This window comes from Adiantum capillus-veneris, chromosome 10, assembly GCF_014529385.1.
Source record: "Adiantum capillus-veneris isolate H3 chromosome 10, ASM1452938v2, whole genome shotgun sequence".
In the NCBI taxonomy this organism is placed as follows: domain Eukaryota; kingdom Viridiplantae; phylum Streptophyta; class Polypodiopsida; order Polypodiales; family Pteridaceae; genus Adiantum; species Adiantum capillus-veneris.
Genome location: NC_140940.1, coordinates 83,379,788 through 83,402,217, shown reverse-complemented (window position 1 = coordinate 83,402,217; position 22,430 = coordinate 83,379,788). Strand labels below are relative to the sequence as shown.

Genomic DNA, 22,430 nt, shown 5'->3' with positions numbered 1-22,430 from the left:
TGGAAGATCTGAAATAGCCTTGGCAAAGGCAGAGGAAGTAGTGGAGGCAGATCCACTGGTAGAGGTGGTGCAAGTCAGGTTCGGCAACCATTTGATGAAAAACACCGCTAAGTGGAACGGGAAAATCACTGTAAGACTTAAGCAACCGGAAAAATACTGAAACAACCGAGGACTTTATGCTTGAACACTTACTAGAGGCAACACTTGAAGAGGCAGAGTTCCTCTTTGGAAATTGTTTGGCCTAAATAGGCAGCCTCGGAAGTTTTGTTTACTTTATTGAAAACTGAATGGGTTACAATTGTTGTGTGTGAGGTATATGTGCAAGGTCAAAAGCAGTTAAAAAATCAATTGTTTTTTTACAATTTCCGAAAAGCACTTTAAAGAGTCATTTGCTATGCTCAAAAGCACCTGCATCAATAACTGTCCCCCAGAAAGCATAAGGTGTGCCACGCCAAAAACTCCGTACACTGCCACATCAGCATTGGTCCGAACATTGCTGTGATTTGCTGCGCAAATTACAGATGCTTGGACTGTTACTTAGTTGACTGCCTATTGAGAGAGTGTTGCGTGTGTGTCAAATACTATGTGTTTTAGCACCCACACTTGCTTGCGTGCTTATGGAGCAGAGCCCATACCCTTGGCAATTCAACCATGTAACAGGTTAGAGGCTAGGATCACATGCAGATAGTGGTGGTCGGACACCATAACTCTTGAGATATGTAAAGTTTTGGTTAATACATCTCTCTTCTATCATTGCTTGTACGTAACCTCTTTCTCTTCTATCTTTGCTCGTGTTCTGATCTCCTTCATCTTCCTCAGCCTTGGGGCTATGCTACCCAACATGGTATCAGAGTACCCTGCTAGCCCTAGCCGGCCATAGCTTGGCAACCTCGGCAAGGTAAAGCCATGGGAAAGACCCTGCAAAGCAAGAAATTGCCATGCAGATCACTCTAAATCTTCCACAACCGCCACCAGTTGAGTCGCCCATTTGCAATCATTTTACTTGCACTTAACGACGACTACTTCATTCATCATATTGTGGGATGACTACATCTGTTGCTAAATTGGCTATTTTCTTATTTCATTTCAATGAAATTAGGACTATTTACGTTTGTACACAATAGAAATGTTAAGTTAGGAGCAGAGTTTTGGTCACAGATTGTTGAGTCTCTGCCGCAAGCAAAGCAGTGGTGCATTCGGGGTGACTTCAACATGTCGGAGGACCGTTCTGACAGGATTGGTGGTAGCCACGCTACTGTGCAGGGAGTTGAGCTGGCAGCTTGGGAGAGGTTTTGTATGACTTAGAGTTTCGGATGTGTGGCAGCACTCTAGCTTTGTGAGGCCCCCAGACAGCCTGGCCTTCTCTCGTTCGGACCGCAGAGTGGGAGGAGTGAATCTATCGCGGATAGATCGCTTCTACACTAGTGACTTTTTCTGTGACTTGGGTGGGATAGTTGGCATCCTGGCAGGGACTTCCTTCTCGGACCATGCACCAGTGATCCTCACAGTGACAGATAGGCAGAGGCGGGGGAGCACGATGCTACGCATCCCTGAGAGGGTCTTGCTGGACTCTGCACTCAGAGAGCGAGTAGAGGCTCTCTGGACAGAGAGCTTGGACATGCAGGATTCTCCTGCTGACAGAGTGGCCTCAGGACTAGCTCGGCTTAGTCGTTTCTTTCTCCAAGAGTCCTTGACTCGCCTGACTGCAACGAGAGAGGAGGAGTAGCGTCTCAGACGGGGCGTTGCTTCCTTGTAGAGGATGCAGGAGCAGCATACAGACAGTCCTTGGTTGGAGGAGCAGTTATAGCAGGCTCGCCAAGAGCTTGTTAGCACAAAGGAGCAGCACCATGAGTTTGCTTTTCACCGACAGGCATCTCAGTGGACGCAGGTTGGTAGACAGAGTGACTGGTGCTTTCTTCGAGGTAGTGGGACCTCAGCATACGCATGTCAAGGTCAGTCAGTTGAGGAGGTCCGACGGGTCAGTTGCTTCTGAGCCAGGGGACATGCATGCAGTTGACTGACTTTTACCGTGAGTTACTATCTACAGAGCCTCAGTCAGAGAGTCAGGATGCATGCAGGGAGCAGGTATTGGCACAGATGCCTTGCCTTGTGACTAAGGAGATGCGCCAGAGACTTGAGCTTCCACTTCAGCTTGAGGAGTTGCACACAGCTCTTAGTGCACTCCCCCATGGTAGCTGTCCAGGTGAGGATGGCTTGACTCCCAGTTTTTTCTTGGAGTACTGGGACTTGCTTGGCCCTGATCTCTGTAGTGCTTTCCAGTACATCTTGCACACAGGAGAGATGCCTGACAGCATGAGTGAGGGTCTGATCTACCTCATTCCCAAGGAGGGTGGCTCCTTGGATGAGATTCGACAGTGGCTCCCCATCATCATCCTCAACTTAGCCTACAAAATTCTTGCCAAGGCTCTAAGTTTGAGGATCCAGCCACTTCTAGAGAGCCTTATACATTGGACCCAGACTGGTTTTGTCAGGAGCGTAGTATCCTTGACAACATCTTTACTTTTTGGGAGGCTTCTGCCCTAGCGAGGCTCCGTGGTGAGGATCTGTGATTCTTCTTCTCGATTTTGAGAAGGCCTACGACAGAGTTGACTGGGACTTTCTGGAGGGCACTCTATGCAGGATGGGCTTCTCAGAGAGGTGTCAGCTTTGTACAGACGAGCACACAGTCAGGTACTTTTGTCAGGAGGTAGAGGCGATCGTTTCATGCTCACACGTTCAGTCAAACAGGGCTGCCCTCTTGCCCCCTTCCTCTTTCTGTTCTATGCTGAGGCGATGAGCAGGTTTTTGGTGGCGCAACAGGTTGGTTTGCGGGGCTTAGCACTTCCTATTCGGGGACATGAGCTACTGGATGTTGAGTTTGCTGATGACTCAGCCTTGTACTTGGATGGCCAGGAGGCCAACATTCACAGGTGTAAGCGGGCTCTTGAGACCTTCTGTTGTGCATCTGGCGCATTGATCAACTGGAGAAAGACAGTGGCTTTCTCGATTGGTAGTGCTCCTGTGCCCGATTGGATGCCAGGTGAGGGTTTCAGGTGGATTCCCCCAGGGACTGCAGCTCGGTACTTGGGCTGTCACGTTGGTCTGGACTTGTCTCCCAAGCAGTAGATTGCTCCCCTCCTCCTATCTATCAGGAGGAAGTTGTTACACTGGAGCTCAACACGACTTTCTTTGGCTGGCAGAGTAGTAGTGGCCAACCAGATGTTGTTGGCGACTATGTGGTACATCACTTCTTGCTAGATCTTCTCGAGTTCTTGTATCAGCCAGGTAGAGAGGCTGATTGGGAACTTCTTTGGTCAGGACGTGACACTCAGATAGCCCGAGCCAAAGTGGCTTGGCAGGTCATCACTCTTCCTTGTTCACAAGGAGGGCTTGGGATCACTGACCCAACAGAGCATAGCAGAGCAGAGCCCTTCTTGGGAAGTTCATAGTCAAAGGACTTCTTCCAGGTGAGGAGCCCTGGAAGGAGTTCTTGCTACAGTGGCTTCGTGCTAGGGTGCCTCAGGCTGGAGGCCCCTGGCGACCTTCGACCAGATAGATCTTCACAGAGATGCGCAGAGTTGGTTTGAGCAGGAGACTGGAGGACCGCTTCGCTGTGAGTTTGCTTCAATCTGGGAGCACTTGCGGTGAGGCCTGGAGCAGCGACAGCCTACTTCCACGGAGGAGCGCCTACGACAGCCCCTTGTTCGGAACCCCATGGTTAGCACTCAGAGAGGCCACTTGGTTGGTAGTCGGCGTCATGTTTCCTGGGGTCCCATGGTAGCGGATCCAGCGCGCTCTTTAGGTGACTGGTTAGAGTTTTCAGGCTTATCAGAGGAGTTGCAGGGTTTCGAGCTACAGGGCATGAGAGGGGTGCAGAGCATGTGCCAGGACATCTCAGAGGCAGTTCTAGCTGAGTGGCTCACACCTCTCGAGCCAGTAGCACCCAGGTGGATGGGAGCCTTCACACGAGTGGAGGTTCTCATCTCAGTCCATGGCCTACTCAGAGACTGTTCCCTCCCTTTTTTTCGAGTTACAGGGTGAGGGACGCTTACAGCGAGTTGCAGTAGAGGCCCCGCAGGTGGCAGAGTGCTATTTTCACAGGATGCGAGTGGTGGGCATCGTGGGAGGACTTGTGTCATCGATCCTGACTGAGCAACTCTTGAGACTGGACATTGGAGACTGTGGGCTTGGGAGTGCTGTCCACTGGCACGAGTACAATGGGATCCTGGAGAGTGGCTTTGGAGGGACCCTTTCTCTTCTACAGACCACCCAGGCGTCCCTTTCTTTCAGTACACTGTTTGATTGGGACGTCACATACTAGCAAGACAGAGAGAGAGGCTCGCCCCGCTGTAGCACCTCATTGGCAGGAGGAGGGTCTCACAGCTGAGTTCTCGGCAGTCTTTTGGGAGAGGTTGTGGGATTCCTGACAGTCGAGGTGAGTCACCTTGTTTCAATGACTGGTCGCACACAGAGCTACAGCAGTTGGGAGCTGGCTAGTGCATAGTGGTCTCTCGGCCGCATGTGCAGCTTGTGACCATCTTGTGAAGAGTCAGCGTCACTGTCTTTGGGACTGTCCTTGGGCACAGCAGGTGTGGCTTCGTGTTCTTCAGTTGATGCTCGCTCTTGCCACGGCTCAACAGTACACTTGGGGAGCAGCTGCTTGGTCCACCCTCACGGGCCCGGCATTTCAGTTTGAGCTATCTGCCACCAGCAGGATGATAGTGATGTAGGGGGGACGACCTACACTCCAGCCTGCCACAGAGCTCACTCCACAGGAGTGGTGCAGTGAGAGAGAGGAGTGTTGGGAGCTCATCAGTGGCCTGACACTCTGGTTCATTTGGCGGGCCCGTTGCTTCCGCATCTTTGAGGCTTGCCCTGTGCCACCCGCAAAGACTGTTCGCGATCTTTGCCTAGAGCTGATCCACACTCTCAGAGGACAACTCGAGAGACTACAGGGCAGCTCCGACCGCATGCGGGAGCGTAGAGAGGCTTTCCTTCGACTCTGGTGTCCTGGGCCTTTCTACACCATGGTCCAGGGTGTACTTAGATGGCACTACCGACCACCTGTGTGGCTTTTCTCTCCTCCCATCTCTTGATTTAGCCTCTTTGTACAGTTGATGTTTTTTCATTGGGAGAGTCTCCCCATCATGCTTGTTTTAGCCCTCTCTCGCAAAGGTGGTTGTAGCCCTATGGGCAGTTTCATTAACTAATAGAAGGATCTTTTTCTCGGAAAAAAAAAAGGAACTGTTAAGTTAGGAACTGTAGATATTCAAGTTTGAGTAAGCCATTAGGAACAGACATCTTCGTCATATGTTGGGTGACATATGATCGCTAAGGAATTGTTCCCTAAGTTCGGTAGATGAGAGACTTGTGGGATATTTCCGATGCGTCACAGGATGGTTGATGGGAGCATCAGTAGGAGATACTCTACACTTTGAGTAGGAAATCTGGACTGACGATGAGTTATGCGTAGGATGCAAGCACTTGAATGACGATGGGTTTTGAGAAGCTGAGGAATTGCATTGCTTTTTGAGTGCTTCGAAGAAAGCAGATGCTTTCTCGTAAAGGACTCTATGTCTGCATCGCATCTCCAAGGACGCGTGGATTGTGCTTGTGCAAGCATAATTTTCATCTCATAAGTTTTCATGGAGGTTCACACCATTTTTGAAAATTACCCGGCTGTCTACTTAATAGCAGCCATTTGCTATTAAAAAGGGCAAAAACTAGGCGCCGCCTCTTGCTATTCCTGGCAGATTCGACTCTCTCTCTCTCTCTCTCTCTCTCTCTCTCTCTCTCTCTCTCTCTCTCTCTCTCTCTCCCCTACACTATTTGGTATGTATGTGGATGAGGTTTCAGACTACATTGAGAGAGATGGTGATAGAGGTGCCCAGTTGGCAGGGACATGGATTCCACTATTGTTATATGCTGATGATATTGTGTTGCTTTCTGACTCTCTAGAGGGGATGCAGTGTCATTTGGATGCATTGCACAAGTTTGCTCATGATAGTGGTTTGTCTGTCAACCTTGGCAAAACGAAGGTTATGGTGTTTAACACCACCCACAGTGGATTAGGAGATCAGCACTGGCATTCACATACGGTCATGAGACAGTGGAGTATACAGATGCTTATACTTAATTGGGGGTGATCTTTATTGGGCCTATATTTTCATTGAGGAGAGCAACAGAGACTAGATTGACCAGAGCCTATGTAGCATTGGGTGGATTAGAGAGGATGTGTTCACAGATTTAGTTTCAGGAGCCTTGGACGAAGCTCTGGCTTTTTGACACTCTGGTGGCTTCTGCATTGTTATACGGAGTTAAGATATGGGGGCATTCCGTGTGTTGGGTTAAAGGTACATTTTTATACTTTCTCCAGGTTCATATTGAACCTGGACACATTTTTAAGAGGTCACTTATAATAAAAGTGGGAAAACCCAAAACTCACTTATTGAGTTTTCCCCAAAAACGTGAGCTCTCTCTCTCTCCCTCTTCATTCTGCTAGCGCTTCCTCTCCTGCTGGCTTTTGCCACCCCTCTGCACACACACTGCACATCTTCGCGTGCTCTATCACTTCCACACACCGCCACGGGCTCATCAACTGGTATCAGAGCCAGATTAGGGTTTCAGAAGCTTTGCGCAGGAGGCTGGACAGCAGGTGAAAGGCTTCTCTCGCGTCAAATTTCCGCTTTCATCGCGAAGCCCCTTGCTTCCGGTGTCACCTAGGGTGATTAGGGTTTCCAAAACAGCCTAAAATAGGCTGAAATTAGGTCAAAACAGGTAAAAACCAAAAAATTATAGGTCAAAACAGCAAAACGCAGGTGTTCTAAATCGATTCCCGTGAATGCCCCTTGCTTTTTCCACTCAAAATAGGTCCATTTGATGCAAATTGATGCGCCAAAACAGTAAATTTGCAGAAAATTCAGAATTGGACTAATTTTATGTACACAAATTAAGGTTTATGTACACCTTTTGTGGGTTTATGCAAGTACGCATTGGGGATACTTATTAATTGCTGAAATTTTCAGCACATTATATGCAACGTGCTGTACATTGTGATTACTGGAAATTTTCAGATTTTGTGTAGACACTTTCTGCTGCATTTTTATCCGTGCAAATCCTCTACTTCCTCGTCGTCTGATGCTAAGAGCTTGATGGAAATCAAGCGATTTGACGGTACAGGTTTCAACCTATGGCAGGACAGGATGCAGGGGATTTTGTTCCTCAAGGATTGTGAGGACGCCCATTTGGCTGTAAAGCCTGAAGATATGCCGGATGAGGATTGGGCCAAGCTCAACAAGATGGCAAAGGCCTACATCAAAATGGCTGTGACCGATGACATTCTGGTGGACATAAAGGGCTTGGACAGTGCACATGCAATTTGGCATAAGTTGAAGGCCACTTATGAGAATGCCATCCCTGTGAATCAAGTGCATTTGATGCGCAAACTGGGGAACATGATGCTAGACGAAGCCAAGTCGGCTTCTGAGCACTAAAGTACTTTCACCAGTGTTATGAGTCAGCTACAGGATATTGGGCTTCAACCTTTTGATGACAAGTTGAAAGCCATATTTTTGTTGATGACTTTGCCAAACTCTTGGGACACGCTTGTGGTTTCTTTGAGTAATAGCCCCAACCTCACATATGATGGAGTGCGAGGCTCCATCTTAAATGAGAAAATTAGACGCAAGTCTAGTGGTGGGGAAGGTGGCAGTTCTGCTTACAATGCGAGAGGCAGAAGTCAAAAGCAAAATACATGTACCAAGACTCAAAACAGGAGCAAAAGCAAGTCTAGGGATAAGGATGTGACTTGTTATCAGTGTGGCAGAAAAGGCCATAAAAAGCCAGATTGCAGGTATTTCAAGAAAGAGCAGGAAAGAAAGAAGGAATCACAGGAGAAGAAGAAGACAGAGGATAAGAAAGGGGAAAAATCAGCAGGTACCTCCTCCAAGGATTCGGAGACTGTCAATGTATCCTCTAGTGTGGTTATCACAGAGTTATCCGACAGTGAGGAGATCTTGGTTGCAGCTTTATGCCCCTCAGATTTTGTTGTAGCAAATGCAGAAGACATGCTTATCTCACGTAGAGATGTCATTGATGCATTGCTAAGTGCAAATGATGGCCTTACACAGTCTTGGATAGTAGATTTGGGTGCCTCATTTCATGTGACTCCATCTGTGGAGTGTTTTGCTTCTTATCATGCAGGCAAGAATGGCAAGGTTTACCTTGGGGATAACCATGCTTCTGACATTGAAGGAATGGGCACTATGCGCTTGGCATTAAACAATGGCCAAGAGTTTATGCTCAAAGATGTAAGGTATGTACCAGGCATCAAGAAGAGTCTATTGTCTGTTGGCGAGATGGATGCACATGGTTATACAACCATTTTTGCTGGGGGTTCATGGAAGTTGCTTAAGGGATCAATGCTCATTGTCAAGGGATGCAAGAGTGGTACATTGTACTATTTACATGGCAAAGCTTTGCCTGACAGGTTTCTTGCAGTGGCCAAAGTTGCTTCTCATTTTGAGTTGTGGCACAAAAAACTTGGCCATATGAGCCAGAAGGGACTTAGTGTGCTCTCCTCTTTGAAGAGGGTTGATGTAAAGGGCACCAAGTTAGATTTTTGTAGTGACTGTTTGTATGGTAAACAAAGGAAGTCTTCTTATTATTCTGGTGTCTCGCGCAAAGCTAATGCTCTTGATTTAATTCACGCCGATGTATGTTGAATACCTGTTAAGTCTTTTGGTGGTGCATCATACTTTGTTACATTCATTGATGATTGCACTAGGAAAGGCTGGGCATATTTGTTAAAGAATAAGAGTGAGACATTTAATGCATTTAAGAGGTTTCATGCTTTTGTGACCACGCAAAAGGGTAGTAAGCTTCAATGTTTGAGATCTAACAATGGGGCGGAGTACACGTCTGCTGAATTTCAGCATTATTGCGAAGAATATGGGATTAAAAGGGAGTTGACAGCTCCTTATAATCCATCTTCTAATGGTGTGGCTGAGAGGTATAACCGTACTTTATGTGAGAGAGTGCGTTGCATGTTGTCCACGGCTAATCTCCCTCATGGGTTTTGGGGAGAGGCTTTGAAAACTGCAGTTCATGTATGCAATCGCTCTCCTAACAGTACCCTAAAAAATGACATTCCAGAGGAGGTTTGGTCTGGCAAACCTGCCTCTTATGATCATTTGAGAGTGTTTGGCTACGAGGCTTTTGTCCATGTTCGTAATGACATGAGGACAAAGCTAGATGCCAAGTCTATCCAAGGACTCTTCTTAGGTTATGGGGAAGAGGGTGAAATGGGGTAGAGGATATGGTTGCCTCAGTTTAAGAGGGTAGTACGCAGCCGAGATGTAGTGTTCAATAAGGCTAAATTGCTGAAAAATGCTACATCTTCTGAAATTGACAAGAAATCGGTCGAATTTCAGTCTCTCTTGCCACCTATTGACGTTGAAAAAGAGCCTCAGGATGCGTCAACGCAAGCTGAAATTGATAATCAGCCGGTTAACCTTGAGCCAGAAGAGGTAGGACATGATTTAGCTGCTCCAAATGAGGATGGACAGCCACCTGTCATGGCTGAAAATGATTTTCAGCAGCATGAGCATGCTGAAAATGAGTTGCCTCCTGATGTAGAACGTGTGCCCGAGAATGTAGAACATTGGGTACGCAGGTCTACTCGTGTCAGAAGGTTGATATAGTGCTTTGAGCCCTCTTTACACCATGTTATGTTGACAGATGAGGGAGAGCCTCTTACGTATAAAGAGGCAAAGACATGTGAGTCAAGCAGTAAGTGGGAGCTTGCAATGCAAGAGGAAATGAAATCCTTGTATGCAAATGATACTTGGGATCTTGTGCCATTGCCTAAAGGGAGAAAGGCTCTTCCTAACAAATGGGTATACAAGATTAAGATTGTGGATGAAAAACCCAAGTACAAGGCAAGATTGGTTGCAAAAGGATATGCACAGAAAGAAGGAATTGATTTTCAAGAAATCTTTTCTCCCGTTGTAAAGCTTACAACTTTACATGTCCTTTTTGCTCTCGTTGCGGTGCTTGATTTGTAATTGAATCAAATGGATGTAAAGACAGCGTTTTTGCACGGTGACATTGAAGAGGACATATACATGAAACAACCTGAAGGTTTTGTAGTTCCTACACGTGAGGAACTTGTATGCAAACTGAAAAGGGCTTTGTATGGTTTGAGACAATCATCACGGCAGTGGTATAAGAAGTTTGACACTTTTATGCTGTCTCAAGGCTTTAAACACAGCCATGCAGATCATTGTTTGTATACAAAAAGGGATGAAGATGGTAGTCCCATCATACTTGTTCTCTATGTGAATGACATGCTGCTTGCCGGGAAACATAAGACTAGTCTTGATGCTCTGAAACGTAAGCTAAATGCAACATTTGCTATGAAGGATTTGGGTGATGCAGAGCATATTTTGGGCATGCGTATTTAAAGAGATAGAAAGCTAAAATTGTTGTTTTTATCTCAACAAAGGTACATTGCAAAAGTACTTGATAGATTTAATATGGCTGATGCTAAGCCTCTTGGAGTACCTTTACCTCCATACACTAAGCTTAGCAAAGCAGATTGCCCAAAGGATGAGGTAACATTGAAAGCAATGAAGGGAATCCCTTATGCATCAGCTTGTGGTTCTCTTATGTATGCTATGGTTGCCACTCGTCCCGACATTGCTTATGCAGTGGGAATTGTTAGTCGATACATGTTGAATCCTAGCAAAGCGCATTGGGAAGCTGTCAAATGCATTCTGAGATATTTGAAAGGTACACAATCAAAGTGTATCTGTTATGGCAAAAGTGACTTAAAGTTGCAGGGATATTGGGATGCAGACATGGCAGTTGACATGGATACCAGGAAATCTACAAGTGGATATGTATTTGCCATTGCTAGTGGTGCAGTCTCTTGGTGTTCTAGGTTACAGAAAATTGTGGCATTGAGTACGACTGAGGCTGAATATATTTCAGCCACAGAGGCTTCAAAAGAGACCATTTGATTGGGCAGACTTGCAAAAGAACTTGGCATGCCTGCTCATACACCCGTGTTGGGTTGTGATAGCCAGAGTGCTGTCTATTTAGCCAAAAATGCCATGTTTCATACACGTACCAAACACATAGATGTGCGGTACCACTTCATACGACAGGTATTGGAGGATGGTCTAGTCAGCTTGACTAAGATCCATACACAAGATAACCCTGTAGATGTTCTCACCAAGAGTCTTGCTAAGGCTCAACATGAGCATTGCATACAGCTGGTGGGAGTTGGTTAACTTAAAGGCGTCATTTATGCCTTTAAGTGGGAGGTTGTTGGGTTAAAGGCCTAAATAACCCCTTTTTGTACATTTTTATACTTTGTCCAGGTTCAACATTTTTTAAAGGTCACTTATAATGAAAGTGGGAAAACCCAAAACTCACTAAATTGAGGTTTATATACGTCTTTTGTGGGTTTATGCAAGTACGCATTGGGGATACTTGTTAATTGCTGAAATTTTCAGCACATTGTATGCAACATGCTGTACATTGTGATTACTAGAAATTTTCAGATTTTGTGTAGACACTTTCTACTGCATATTTATCCGTGCAAATGGCCTCTACTTCCTCGTCGTCTGATGCCAAGAGCTTGATGGAAATCAAGCGATTTGACGATACAGGTTTCGACCTATGGCAGAACAGGATGCAGGGGATTTTGTTCCTCAAGGATTGTGAGGACGCCCTTTTGGCTGTAAAGCCTGAGGATATGCCGGATGAGGATTAGGCCAAGCTCAACAAGAGGGCAAAGGCCTACCTCAAAATGGGTGTGACCGATGACATTCTGGTGGACATAAAGGGCTTGGACAGTGCACATGCAATTTGGCATAAGTTAAAGGCCACTTATCAGAATGCCACCCCTGTGAATCAGGTGCATTTGATGCACAAACTGGTGAACATGATGCTTGACAAAGCCAAGTCGGCTTCTGAGCACTTAAGTGCTTTCACCAGTGTTATGAGTCAGCTACAGGATACTGGGCTTCAACCTGTTGAAAGCCATATTTTTGTTGATGACTTTGCCAGACTCTTGGGAAACGCTTGTGGTTTCTTTGAGTAATAGCCCCAACCTCACATATGATGGAGTCCAAGGCTCCATCTTAAATGAGGAAATTAGACGCAAGTCTAGTGGTGGGGAAGGTGGCAGTTCTGCTTACAATGCGAGAGGCAGAAGTCAGAAGCAAAATACAGGTACCAAGACTCAAAACAAGAGCAAAAGCAAGTCTAGGGATAAGGATGTGACTTGTTATCAGTGTGGCAGAAAAGGCCATAAGAAGCCAGATTGCAGGTATTTCAAGAAAGAGCAAGAAAGAAAGAAGGAATCACAGGAGAAGAAGAAGACAGAGGATAAGAAAGGGGAAAAATCAGCAGGTACCTCCTCCAAGGATTCGGAGAATGTCAATGTATCCTCTAGTGTGGTTATCATAGAGTTATCCGACAGTGAGGAGATCTTGGTTGCAGCTTCATGCCCCTCAGATTTTGTTGTAGCAAATGGAGAAGACATGCTTATCTCACGTAGAGATGTGGTTGATGCATTGCTAAGTGCAAATGATGGCCTTACACAGTCTTGGATAGTAGATTCGGGTGCCTCATTTCATGTGACTCCATCTGTGGAGTGTTTTGCTTCTTATCATGCAGGCAAGTATGGCAAGGTTTACCTTGGGTATAACCATGCTTCTGACATTGAAGGAATGGGCACTGTGCGCTTGGCATTAAACAATGGCCAAGAGTTTATGCTTAAAGATGTAAGGTATGTACCAGGCATCAACAAGAGTCTATTGTCTGTTGGCCAGATGGATGCACAGGGTTATACAACCATTTTGGCTGGGGGTTCATGGAAGTTGCTTAAGGGATCAATGCTCATTGTCAAGGGATGCAGGAGTGGTACATTGTACTATTTACATGGCAAAGCTTTGCCTGACAGGTTTCTTGCAGTGGCCAAAGTTGCTTCTCATTTTGAGTTGTGGCACAAAAAACTTGGCCATATGAGCCAGAAGGGACTTAGTGTGCTCTCCTCTTTGAAGAGGGTTGATGTAAAGGGCACCAAGTTAGATTTTTGTAGTGACTGTTTGTATGGTAAACAAAGGAAGTCTTCTTATTATTCTGGTGTCTCGCGCAAAGCTAATGCTCTTGATTTAATTCACTCCGATGTATGTTGAATGCCTGTTAAGTCTTTTGGTGGTGCATCATACTTTGTTACATTCATTGATGATTGCACTAGGAAAGGCTGGGCATATTTGTTAAAGAATAAGAGTGAGACATTTAATGCATTTAAGAGGTTTCATGCTTTTGTGACCACGCAAAAGGGTAGTAAGCTTCAATGTCTGAGATCTGACAATGGGGCGGAGTACACGTCTGCTGAATTTCAGCATTATTGCGAAGAATATGGGATTAAAAGGGAGTTGACAGCCCCTTATCATCCATCTTCTAATGGTGTGGCTGAGAGGTATAACTGTACTTTATGTGAGAGAGTGCGTTGCATGTTGTCCACGGCTAATCTCCCTCATGGGTTTTGGGGAGAGGCTTTGAAAACTGCAGTTCATGTATGCAATCGCTCTCCTAACAGTACCCTAAAAAATGACATTCCAGAGGAGGTTTGGTCTGGCAAACCTGCCTCTTATGATCATTTGAGAGTGTTTGGCTACGAGGCTTTTGTCCATGTTCGTAATGACATGAGGACAAAGCTAGATGCCAAGTCTATCCAAGGACTCTTCTTAGGTTATGGGGAAGAGGGTGAAATGGGGTAGAGGATATGGTTGCCTCAGTTTAAGAGGGTAGTACGCAGCCGAGATGTAGTGTTCAATAAGGCTAAATTGCTGAAAAATGCTACATCTTCTGAAATTGACAAGAAATCGGTCGAATTTCAGTCTCTCTTGCCACCTATTGACGTTGAAAAAGAGCCTCAGGATGCGTCAACGCAAGCTGAAATTGATAATCAGCCGGTTAACCTTGAGCCAGAAGAGGTAGGACATGATTTAGCTGCTCCAAATGAGGATGGACAGCCACCTGTCATGGCTGAAAATGATTTTCAGCAGCATGAGCATGCTGAAAATGAGTTGCCTCCTGATGTAGAACGTGTGCTCGAGAATGTAGAACATTGGGTACGCAGGTCTACTCGTGTCAGAAGGTTGATATAGTGCTTTGAGCCCTCTTTACACCATGTTATGTTGACAGATGAGGGAGAGCCTCTTACGTATAAAGAGGCAAAGACATGTGAGTCAAGCAGTAAGTGGGAGCTTGCAATGCAAGAGGAAATGAAATCCTTGTATGCAAATGATACTTGGGATCTTGTGCCATTGCCTAAAGGGAGAAAGGCTCTTCCTAACAAATGGGTATACAAGATTAAGATTGTGGATGAAAAACCCAAGTACAAGGCAAGATTGGTTGCAAAAGGATATGCACAGAAAGAAGGAATTGATTTTCAAGAAATCTTTTCTCTCGTTGTAAAGCTTACAACTTTACGTGTCCTTATTGCTCTCGTTGCAGTGCTTGATTTGGAATTGAATCAAATGGATGTAAAGACAGCGTTTTTGCACGGTGACATTGAAGAGGACATATACATAAAACAACCTGAAGGTTTTGTAGTTCCTATACGTGAGAAACTTGTATGCTAACTGAAAAGGGCTTTGTATGGTTTGAGACAATCATCACGGCAGTGGTATAAGAAGTTTGACACTTTTATGCTGTCTCAAGGCTTTAAACGCAACCATGCAGATCATTGTTTGTATACGAAAAGGGATGAAGATGGTAGTCCCATCATACTTGTTCTCTATGTTGATGACATGCTGCCTGCCGGGAAACATAAGACTAGTCTTGATGCTCTGAAACGTAAGCTAAATGCAACATTTGCTATGAAGGATTTGGGTGATGCAGAACATATTTTGGGCATGCGTATTAAAAGAGATAGAAAGCTAAAATTGTTGTTTTTATCTCAAGAAAGGTACATTGCAAAAGTACTTGATAGGTTTAATATGGCTGATGCTAAGCCTCTTGGAGTACCTTTACCTCCATACACTAAGCTTAGCAAAGCAGATTGCCCAAAGGATGAGGTAACATTGAAAGCAATGAAGGGAATCCCTTATGCATCAGCTTGTGGTTCTCTTATGTATGCTATGGTTGCCACTCGTCCCGACATTGCTTATGCAGTGGGAATTGTTAGTCGATACATGTTGAATCCTAGCAAAGCGCATTGGGAAGCTGTCAAATGCATTCTGAGATATTTGAAAGGTACACAATCAAAGTGTATCTGTTATGGCAAAAGTGACTTAAAGTTGCAGGGATATTGTGATGCAGACATGGCAGGTGACATGGATACCAGGAAATCTACAAGTGGATATGTATTTTCCATTGCTGGTGGTGCAGTCTCTTTGTGTTCTAGGTTACAGAAAATTGTGGCATTGAGTACTACTGAGGCTGAATATATTTCAGCCACAGAGGCTTCAAAAGAGGCCATTTGGTTGGGCAGACTTGTAAAAGAACTTTGGCATGCCTGCTCATACACCCGGGGTTGTGATAGCTAGAGTGCTGTCTTTTTAGCCAAAAATGCCATGTTTCATGCACGTACCAAACACATAGATGTGCGGTACCACTTCATACGATAGGTATTGGAGGATGGTCTAGTCAACTTGACTAAGATCCATACATAGGATAACCGTGCAGATGTTCTCACCAAGAGTCTTGCTAAGGCTCAACATGAGCATTGCATACAGCTGGTGGGAGTTGGTTAACTTAAAGGCGTCATTTAAGCCTTTAAGTGGGAGGTTGTTGCGTTAAAGGCCTAAATAACCCCTTTTTGTACATTTTTATACTTTGTTCAGATTCATATTGAACGTGGACACATTTTTTAAAGGTCACTTATAATAAAAGTGGGAAAACCCAAAACTCAGGTATTGAGTTTTCCCCAAAAACGTGAGCTTTCTCTCTCTCCCTCTTCGTTCTGCGAGCGCTTCCGCTCCTGCTGGCTTTCGCCACCCCTCTCTGCACACACACTGCACATCTTCGCGTGCTCCATCACTTGCACACACCGCCACACGCTCATCACCGTGGACCACCACGGGAGGAAAGGTTGCACTAATGGATAGGGAGGTATGGAGAAGCCTCTGGTCTCTATGACTGCATGGCTTATTAGAGCCAAGGCTTCAGTACCACATGACATTATTCGAGCCATGACATTATTCGAGCAAAGCTAGCTGCCCCCCCCCATAGCGGTTGAGGCGCTTACGAGATCAGTCTCCTTTATACACCGTTTGTGGGACCTTCCCAAAGATAGATATACCCGCTTAGCACTTGAGTCCTCTCGAGAATTAGCTTTGCAGGGAGACATGACATGCTGGTATGGAGAGATGACATCATGGTTTGAGCTACATGGATTCAACATGGACAGACTATCCCCCTTCCAGTACTCATTGGATGCCCCCTCTCTGACTCTTACATAGTCCGAGATCACCAGGCTCATTCGCCAAGACATAACTCAGCTGGATATCAGGAGGACTTGGATTCAGCCGACACAAGAATTGGGCACGAAGATGGCTTTCTATAGGGAGCATCTTCTCCAGCTCACTGAGGATGGTTTGGTGGTGAGGCCCAGGTACATGGACACCCACTTATCTCACAGGATACGGCGTGCTATTGACCAGATATGCACACCTTCGCACCAGCTTCGGGTGGAGATTGGCAGATACATCTGAGTGTCAACAGAGGCCAGGACATGTCCCCTATGTCATACGGAGGCTGAGACAGAGTTGCACTATGTATGCCATTGCCCAGTTTCCATTGCTTGTTCAGAGAGGGTTTTGGACCGCTTTCTAGAGTCATGGGGAGGACCAGAGATGTCTGGGATTGTTCTTGCTAGAGCTACGAAGACACAGAGAGAGCTTGCTGAGAGGAGAGGCTAGCAGTTTCAGGGACGGATCACAGACTTCTTCTATAGAGAAGATATCGTGCAGCCGGAGGTGCAGCGACCACAACAGAGCTCATACTCTCCTCACACTAGAGGCACGCTGATCGACCAAGCGACTGAGCTCGGGAGATCCAGGCGCCCACGGCTGAGGAGGACTACACAACAGCAGCGGAGACTACATCAGCAGATTCGGGTAAGATTCGGCCCGATATGCACGAAGCCCGAACATACTATTGACCATGGAGGCGATTGATGAGATCCGCCAGCGACCGATGATGGACTTACTGTGATCCTGATGAGGATTGAATATCATGCTCACTCTTGTATATGCCCTTGTATCACTTCTGTCTCAGCCCTGTATCAACCTTTGTATGAGCCCCCCCCCCACCAATCACCATCTAGTAGGTAGGGATTTTTGATAATTTTTCCAGCACCCCACTCTTTTTTACCGAGACATTGTACTTGTTGTAACTTTGTGGTCTCATAGGTCATTTTGGCCTTCTGAAGACGTTAATATAGCATCCCCCCCCCCCCCCCCCCACACACACACACACAAGTTCACATCAGGCATTTCGACGAACTGAGCAGAAGAGGGTATGACCAGCAACCGTATGTAACAGGGGGCGCAGAGTGCAGCCCTGCATGCAGCCAAGAGCCTTCGTTGTGGACAGAACGCAACACAGAAATTGGCAAAAACAGATCGCGCCAGAGGCCTAAGCTGCTGAAATAATTTCAACATAGATACATCCTACATCTGCGTAGCTGCCAGCGATAGCAACATCTCCACTGCCCCATCTTAGATGGTTTGTGTAAGGTTCCACATTCGTGCGCGACAAAGGCTGCTCCAATCGTAAGGTCCAGATTCTCTATCCAGGCCATAGATTGTTTTGACAAGCTACAAATAAAGCAAACAGGGGGGTGCTTGGTTACTGCAAGCAAGGGGGGAACTTGGTTTGGGAGGCCGCTTGTGTGTCGGCATCAGGCGTACTTGCTCGCATAGGCCTAGAGTTTGATTGGCACATATCACAGATGATGGACCCTACCAGACAATACCGGAGATCCAGATGCATGTCAAACCCCGCCCAAAGCAAAGGTTACATTTACGCGAAAAAGTCGAGACAACACATTGTCGCCGGTTCTCTTAGAGCCGGAAAACTATCCAGGGTAAAGGATGGCCTAAGGTACAGGTGATGATTAAGACGGAGTTGAACCTTATGAGGGGAGACATTGAGAAATAGGTGTGTATGCATCTGTGGAGAATTATAGAATTGCTATGTATACATATATAAGGAAAGAGCTGGACATAGAGATGCTCAGTATGCGTGATGACATGTACATGACATTGAAAGGGGAGATGTCACAAACAGGAGCGCATAATCTTATAAAATATACTTGGGTAAATAGAATTTATCACTTAATACTGAAGCCAGAGGATATAGAGAGAAATAGATAGATAGATAGAGAGTGAGTGAGAAGATGACACAGTACTGGGGACCAGAAGATTGCCTGGTCCCCTCCCGTAATAGTATCTTTATTACTGAGGAGAAGTCTATACAAGCACTTGAACCGAACGTATTATTACGTTCGTTCTAGAATAAGAATTGATGGTTCCTGGAAGCCTCAACTTCCCATTCCTAGGGCCGAATCCTATTCCGTGGAAAATCCGAATCCTTGAGAATCAAGGTTCTCGCCTCTGGATTTCACCTTCCAAACTCAGGGTATGGCAACCCTGCGACTCTTTTCCTACTCTGCTCTCAGAATCCTCTTCTTGCTGAATAACTATGCTTTCCTTGGAGGCGAATTCCTTTGTCACAAGACGGGCACCACATGCCAATAGAAAAGAACAAACTGAACAAACTTTTAGCACTTCAATAACAATTGAACTGAGAGAGAGAGATAGAGAGACAACACGCGACATGGAGTGGCAGAATTCCACCCCAGAAAGTATTGGCCCCAAACCTTGGTGCCCCTTTCAACACAGTACAAGCCGGTACTCCAGACTCTACACCTTCTCCAGGAAGGATGCGAGAGAATGAGCCCTAACCTCATATTCAAAGGCCCTTGGCCTATGAAAAGCAGTTTACATGAAAAGCCTTCAAACTCAAAAGCTTTTGGATCAAAAGCAATGCCAAAAAGCTGTCAATGGAATTTACAAAAATCTGTACAACTGCCACGTCCGTAGTCAACACAAAACGCGGAAATCCGTACGGCCTGCCACGCCAGCACTGTCAACGTAATTTTCGGAGTGTCCGTACTGCTGCCACGTCATCAGCTACACGTGTATGTGTGGGTGGGTTCTGCTTTATTTTAATTCCTTTATGTCACTAGGGCCCCATCGGACGGAGTCCCCTTAAGTTGGTAGGACTTCTTCTTCTATTGTTGCTTGTTTTTCTTAGGGTTTAGGGCCTTTGGCCGTGATCCGCAAGTTGGCTCCATTCTTCAGGGCTTGACACGTCAGCAATTTGTGACATCCCCCCTTCTTGAAAGAAAGTAATCGTCCGGATTGCACCATATCTGCAAAACAACTCAAGTTAGCTCAAAAATTTCCGAGGGTCATTCCGAGGGACATTTCGAGAGACAATTAGTTTGCTCTTTTTGTTAAGGAGTTAGCTTCTCCTTTTGGCTCTTTGGATCAAGGAGTTGGCCTCTCCTTTCGGCTCTTTTGATCAAGGAGTTGGCTTCTACTTTCGTCCAGATCGGAACTCTTGATATTCTGAAAATTAGCCATCACACCCAGACCGCACTGATTTTCCACGAGTGTCTTGATGCACTAAAATTACATAGCTAGGAAATATCATCCAATTAGGAATATTCAATGGTTGGCACATCACAATGCAACAGAAATGCTCACATGTGCATGTTACAAGACATAGAAACATAAAGTCGCCAACGAACACTTCTCCCGCATAACTTAACAAAGTTCGGGCCGGGAGATATTCAACGACTCCCTCATCACTCCTCCCGCATAATGTAAAAAGGTCCGGGCTGGGAGATATAAAGGCCTTTTACAACCAAACGCCACCCAAACCGCAGCATGCGTCGTTTGGAGGTGCTAAGAGTAACCACTGCTTTGACTTCTTAATACTCCTCCCGTATAACCATCTAGGTATGGGCTGGGAGTTCCAACAACAGTATTTTTCAAGCATACAACCAAACACTCCCAAGTCATGTCCTTTCAAATGCTATTTCCCAAAATTGCATCATTTTTTTAGTATGCTGAAAAAGGTTTTAGAGAACAAAGGAGAAAAGATTATATTCATAGAAATTTTATACATGATGTAAAGTGTTTCTTCACAAAAGATTCATTTTATTAAATGGTTTTATTATTCTCTATGCTTATTAAATTTTCCTTTTTCATGAAGACGTTAAAATATTCGTTTGTTTTAGTTTTTCAATGTGTTTTTTATTTTACTTTTTACGTTTTTTTTTTTTAATTTCCAAATGAGAATGTGCAATGTACACTTTTCACCTTATTATTTGTGGAGCTTTTTCTAATATATAAACTGATATATAATAAATAATTATTATATATATATATATATATATATATATATATATATATATATATAAATGATAATGTGTAATGTGCACCTTTCATCTTATTATTTAAGTGGGACCTTTCCTTATATATAAACCATTTGTGATTATGTATATATGTATATGAATATTATTTTCACCAAAAAAATCCATGTGATTGTAAGCACTTATTTAAACTTACTCTCTATAAATCCCATCCCCCCTTAACTTAGCAAGCCTTAGCGTCTCTTCACCTTGTTTTTTTGAGGCACGGGTATGAAAACCAATTTCATATGTGACCATACTTAATTATCTGCGTATGAAACAAGGTAAAGGTTCACGTTGGCTTTCTAAAACAAAGAAAGCCTAAAAGAAAGGAAGTAACATGGAAGGGACTTATCTACAAACGACAAGCTTACAGCAGGGCGCAGCAGAAAGCTAGTGGCAGCTTCGTGCTGAAACACACGCGCGTGCGCAGAGAGAGGGGGGGGTGGGGGGACATGAAATGACAAGGAGATCACGTTCTTTTGTGGTTTAATTTTTCGTTTAAAGAAGAAGTTTTGCTGAAAGGAAGTGCACCATTCAAACTTGATTGTTATGTTGCTATTACCTTGAAGATTATTACCATCTTTGGATTAATGTTCCAGGTACAAGATCTCCTTCTTGTGGCCATGTGGTGCATCCAAGAAGACCCCTTCCTAAGGCCAAGCATGAGTCGGGTCGTGCAATATCTTGAAGGATCCATCGAGGTGCCTAAAAATCCTCCTCGGCCTTTCAAGGACGTCGCCAATTTTTCAAATTATTCACCATCTTTGTTGCAGTCTAGTGGGTGCGACATGAGTTATTCATTGGACTTGGAAGGAAGACTTCAGTAATGGTTAAACATGTGCTTCATTCTTTCCTCAAGGTGAAAGTGTAGTGGGTTCCATTCTCTCCAACAAAATCCAGGAGTACCATTGCGGTAAGTGTACTTATATTGATGGCCACGGAGGTGATTCTAGCACTTGAATCAAAACTTTTGATCAAGTGCTCATAGCTAAGGTGATGCTCACTTGAGGCGTAGATACGAGTTACATGTTGAGTAACTAAGCCTCATGCATGCTCACAAGCAAGGCTTAGTTGTAATTTGCCTCCGGTTTGGTACCTACTCTGTTTTCAGCTTAGTGAGGCAACTCTATTGTTTCAGGCTGTGTCACAGTTTTAAGATATAGTTGCACTAATCCGTGCTCGAGAGCATCGCCTAACTTGTGGCTCCTTCCTATCATTGTACCCTCATCTGCACATTGTGCTGCAAGGCAGAAGAAAACCATTCCTCGGTGTCCAAAACCTACATTCAATCAATCTACTTGCTTGTAGAGGCAAAAATATTTCAAAAAGATTGTGCCTTAGTGAAGCAAATATCTCAACTATCAACCTCTTTGAAAATGATGGAACTCAACAAGTGATAAGATCAGGAGGCCTGCCTTCTGAGAAACTAATGCTATTAGCTCTTAGAATTTTTTATTAAACTTCAAGGTAAGAACTTCCACCAAAAGTGTTCAAGAAAATGAGAAATAGGCCTCATTTGAACTTGTGATCATATGTGCAAACATGCCATTTGCTCATCTATTACTCCTTTCAAGTATGTATTCATTTCTATAAAGATCAAGGGTGGCATTTATTCTTTCTCATGCCGAGGTAAAATATGTGTCATTGTACTTGTCTTGAACTTATGACTCAAAGATGCACATATATCCATAACATACATAGAAGAACTCTCTCTCTCTCTCTCTCTCTCTCTCTCTCTCTCTCTCTCTCAATGTCAAGTATATCCCACAAATTAAAAGTCAGTGCCTGCCACATTATCATGTAGCTTTCATTGCCACAAGCAGTTCTTAGTATGTTTGTACGCAAACCTTGCATGGTACGAGGTAGGCCTTCACAATATTCAAGACATTGCATTCATATAAGCTACATAGATTGCATC

General features: G+C 44.8%; 1 protein-coding gene across 1 annotated transcript in view; it reads left to right on the top strand.

Moving 5' to 3' along the window:
• Positions 1–22,172, top strand: part of LOC147449159 (protein SUPPRESSOR OF NPR1-1 CONSTITUTIVE 4-like) — a gene marked incomplete at its 5' end in the record, with an annotated part of 61,921 nt that extends 39,749 nt beyond the window's left edge. Inside the window, one exon of the mRNA XM_086521520.1 lies at positions 21,112–22,172. Coding sequence (XP_086377646.1) covers positions 21,112–21,339 — 228 coding nt within the window. The remainder of the gene's footprint in view (positions 1–21,111) is intronic.
• Positions 22,173–22,430: the final 258 nt, after the last annotated feature.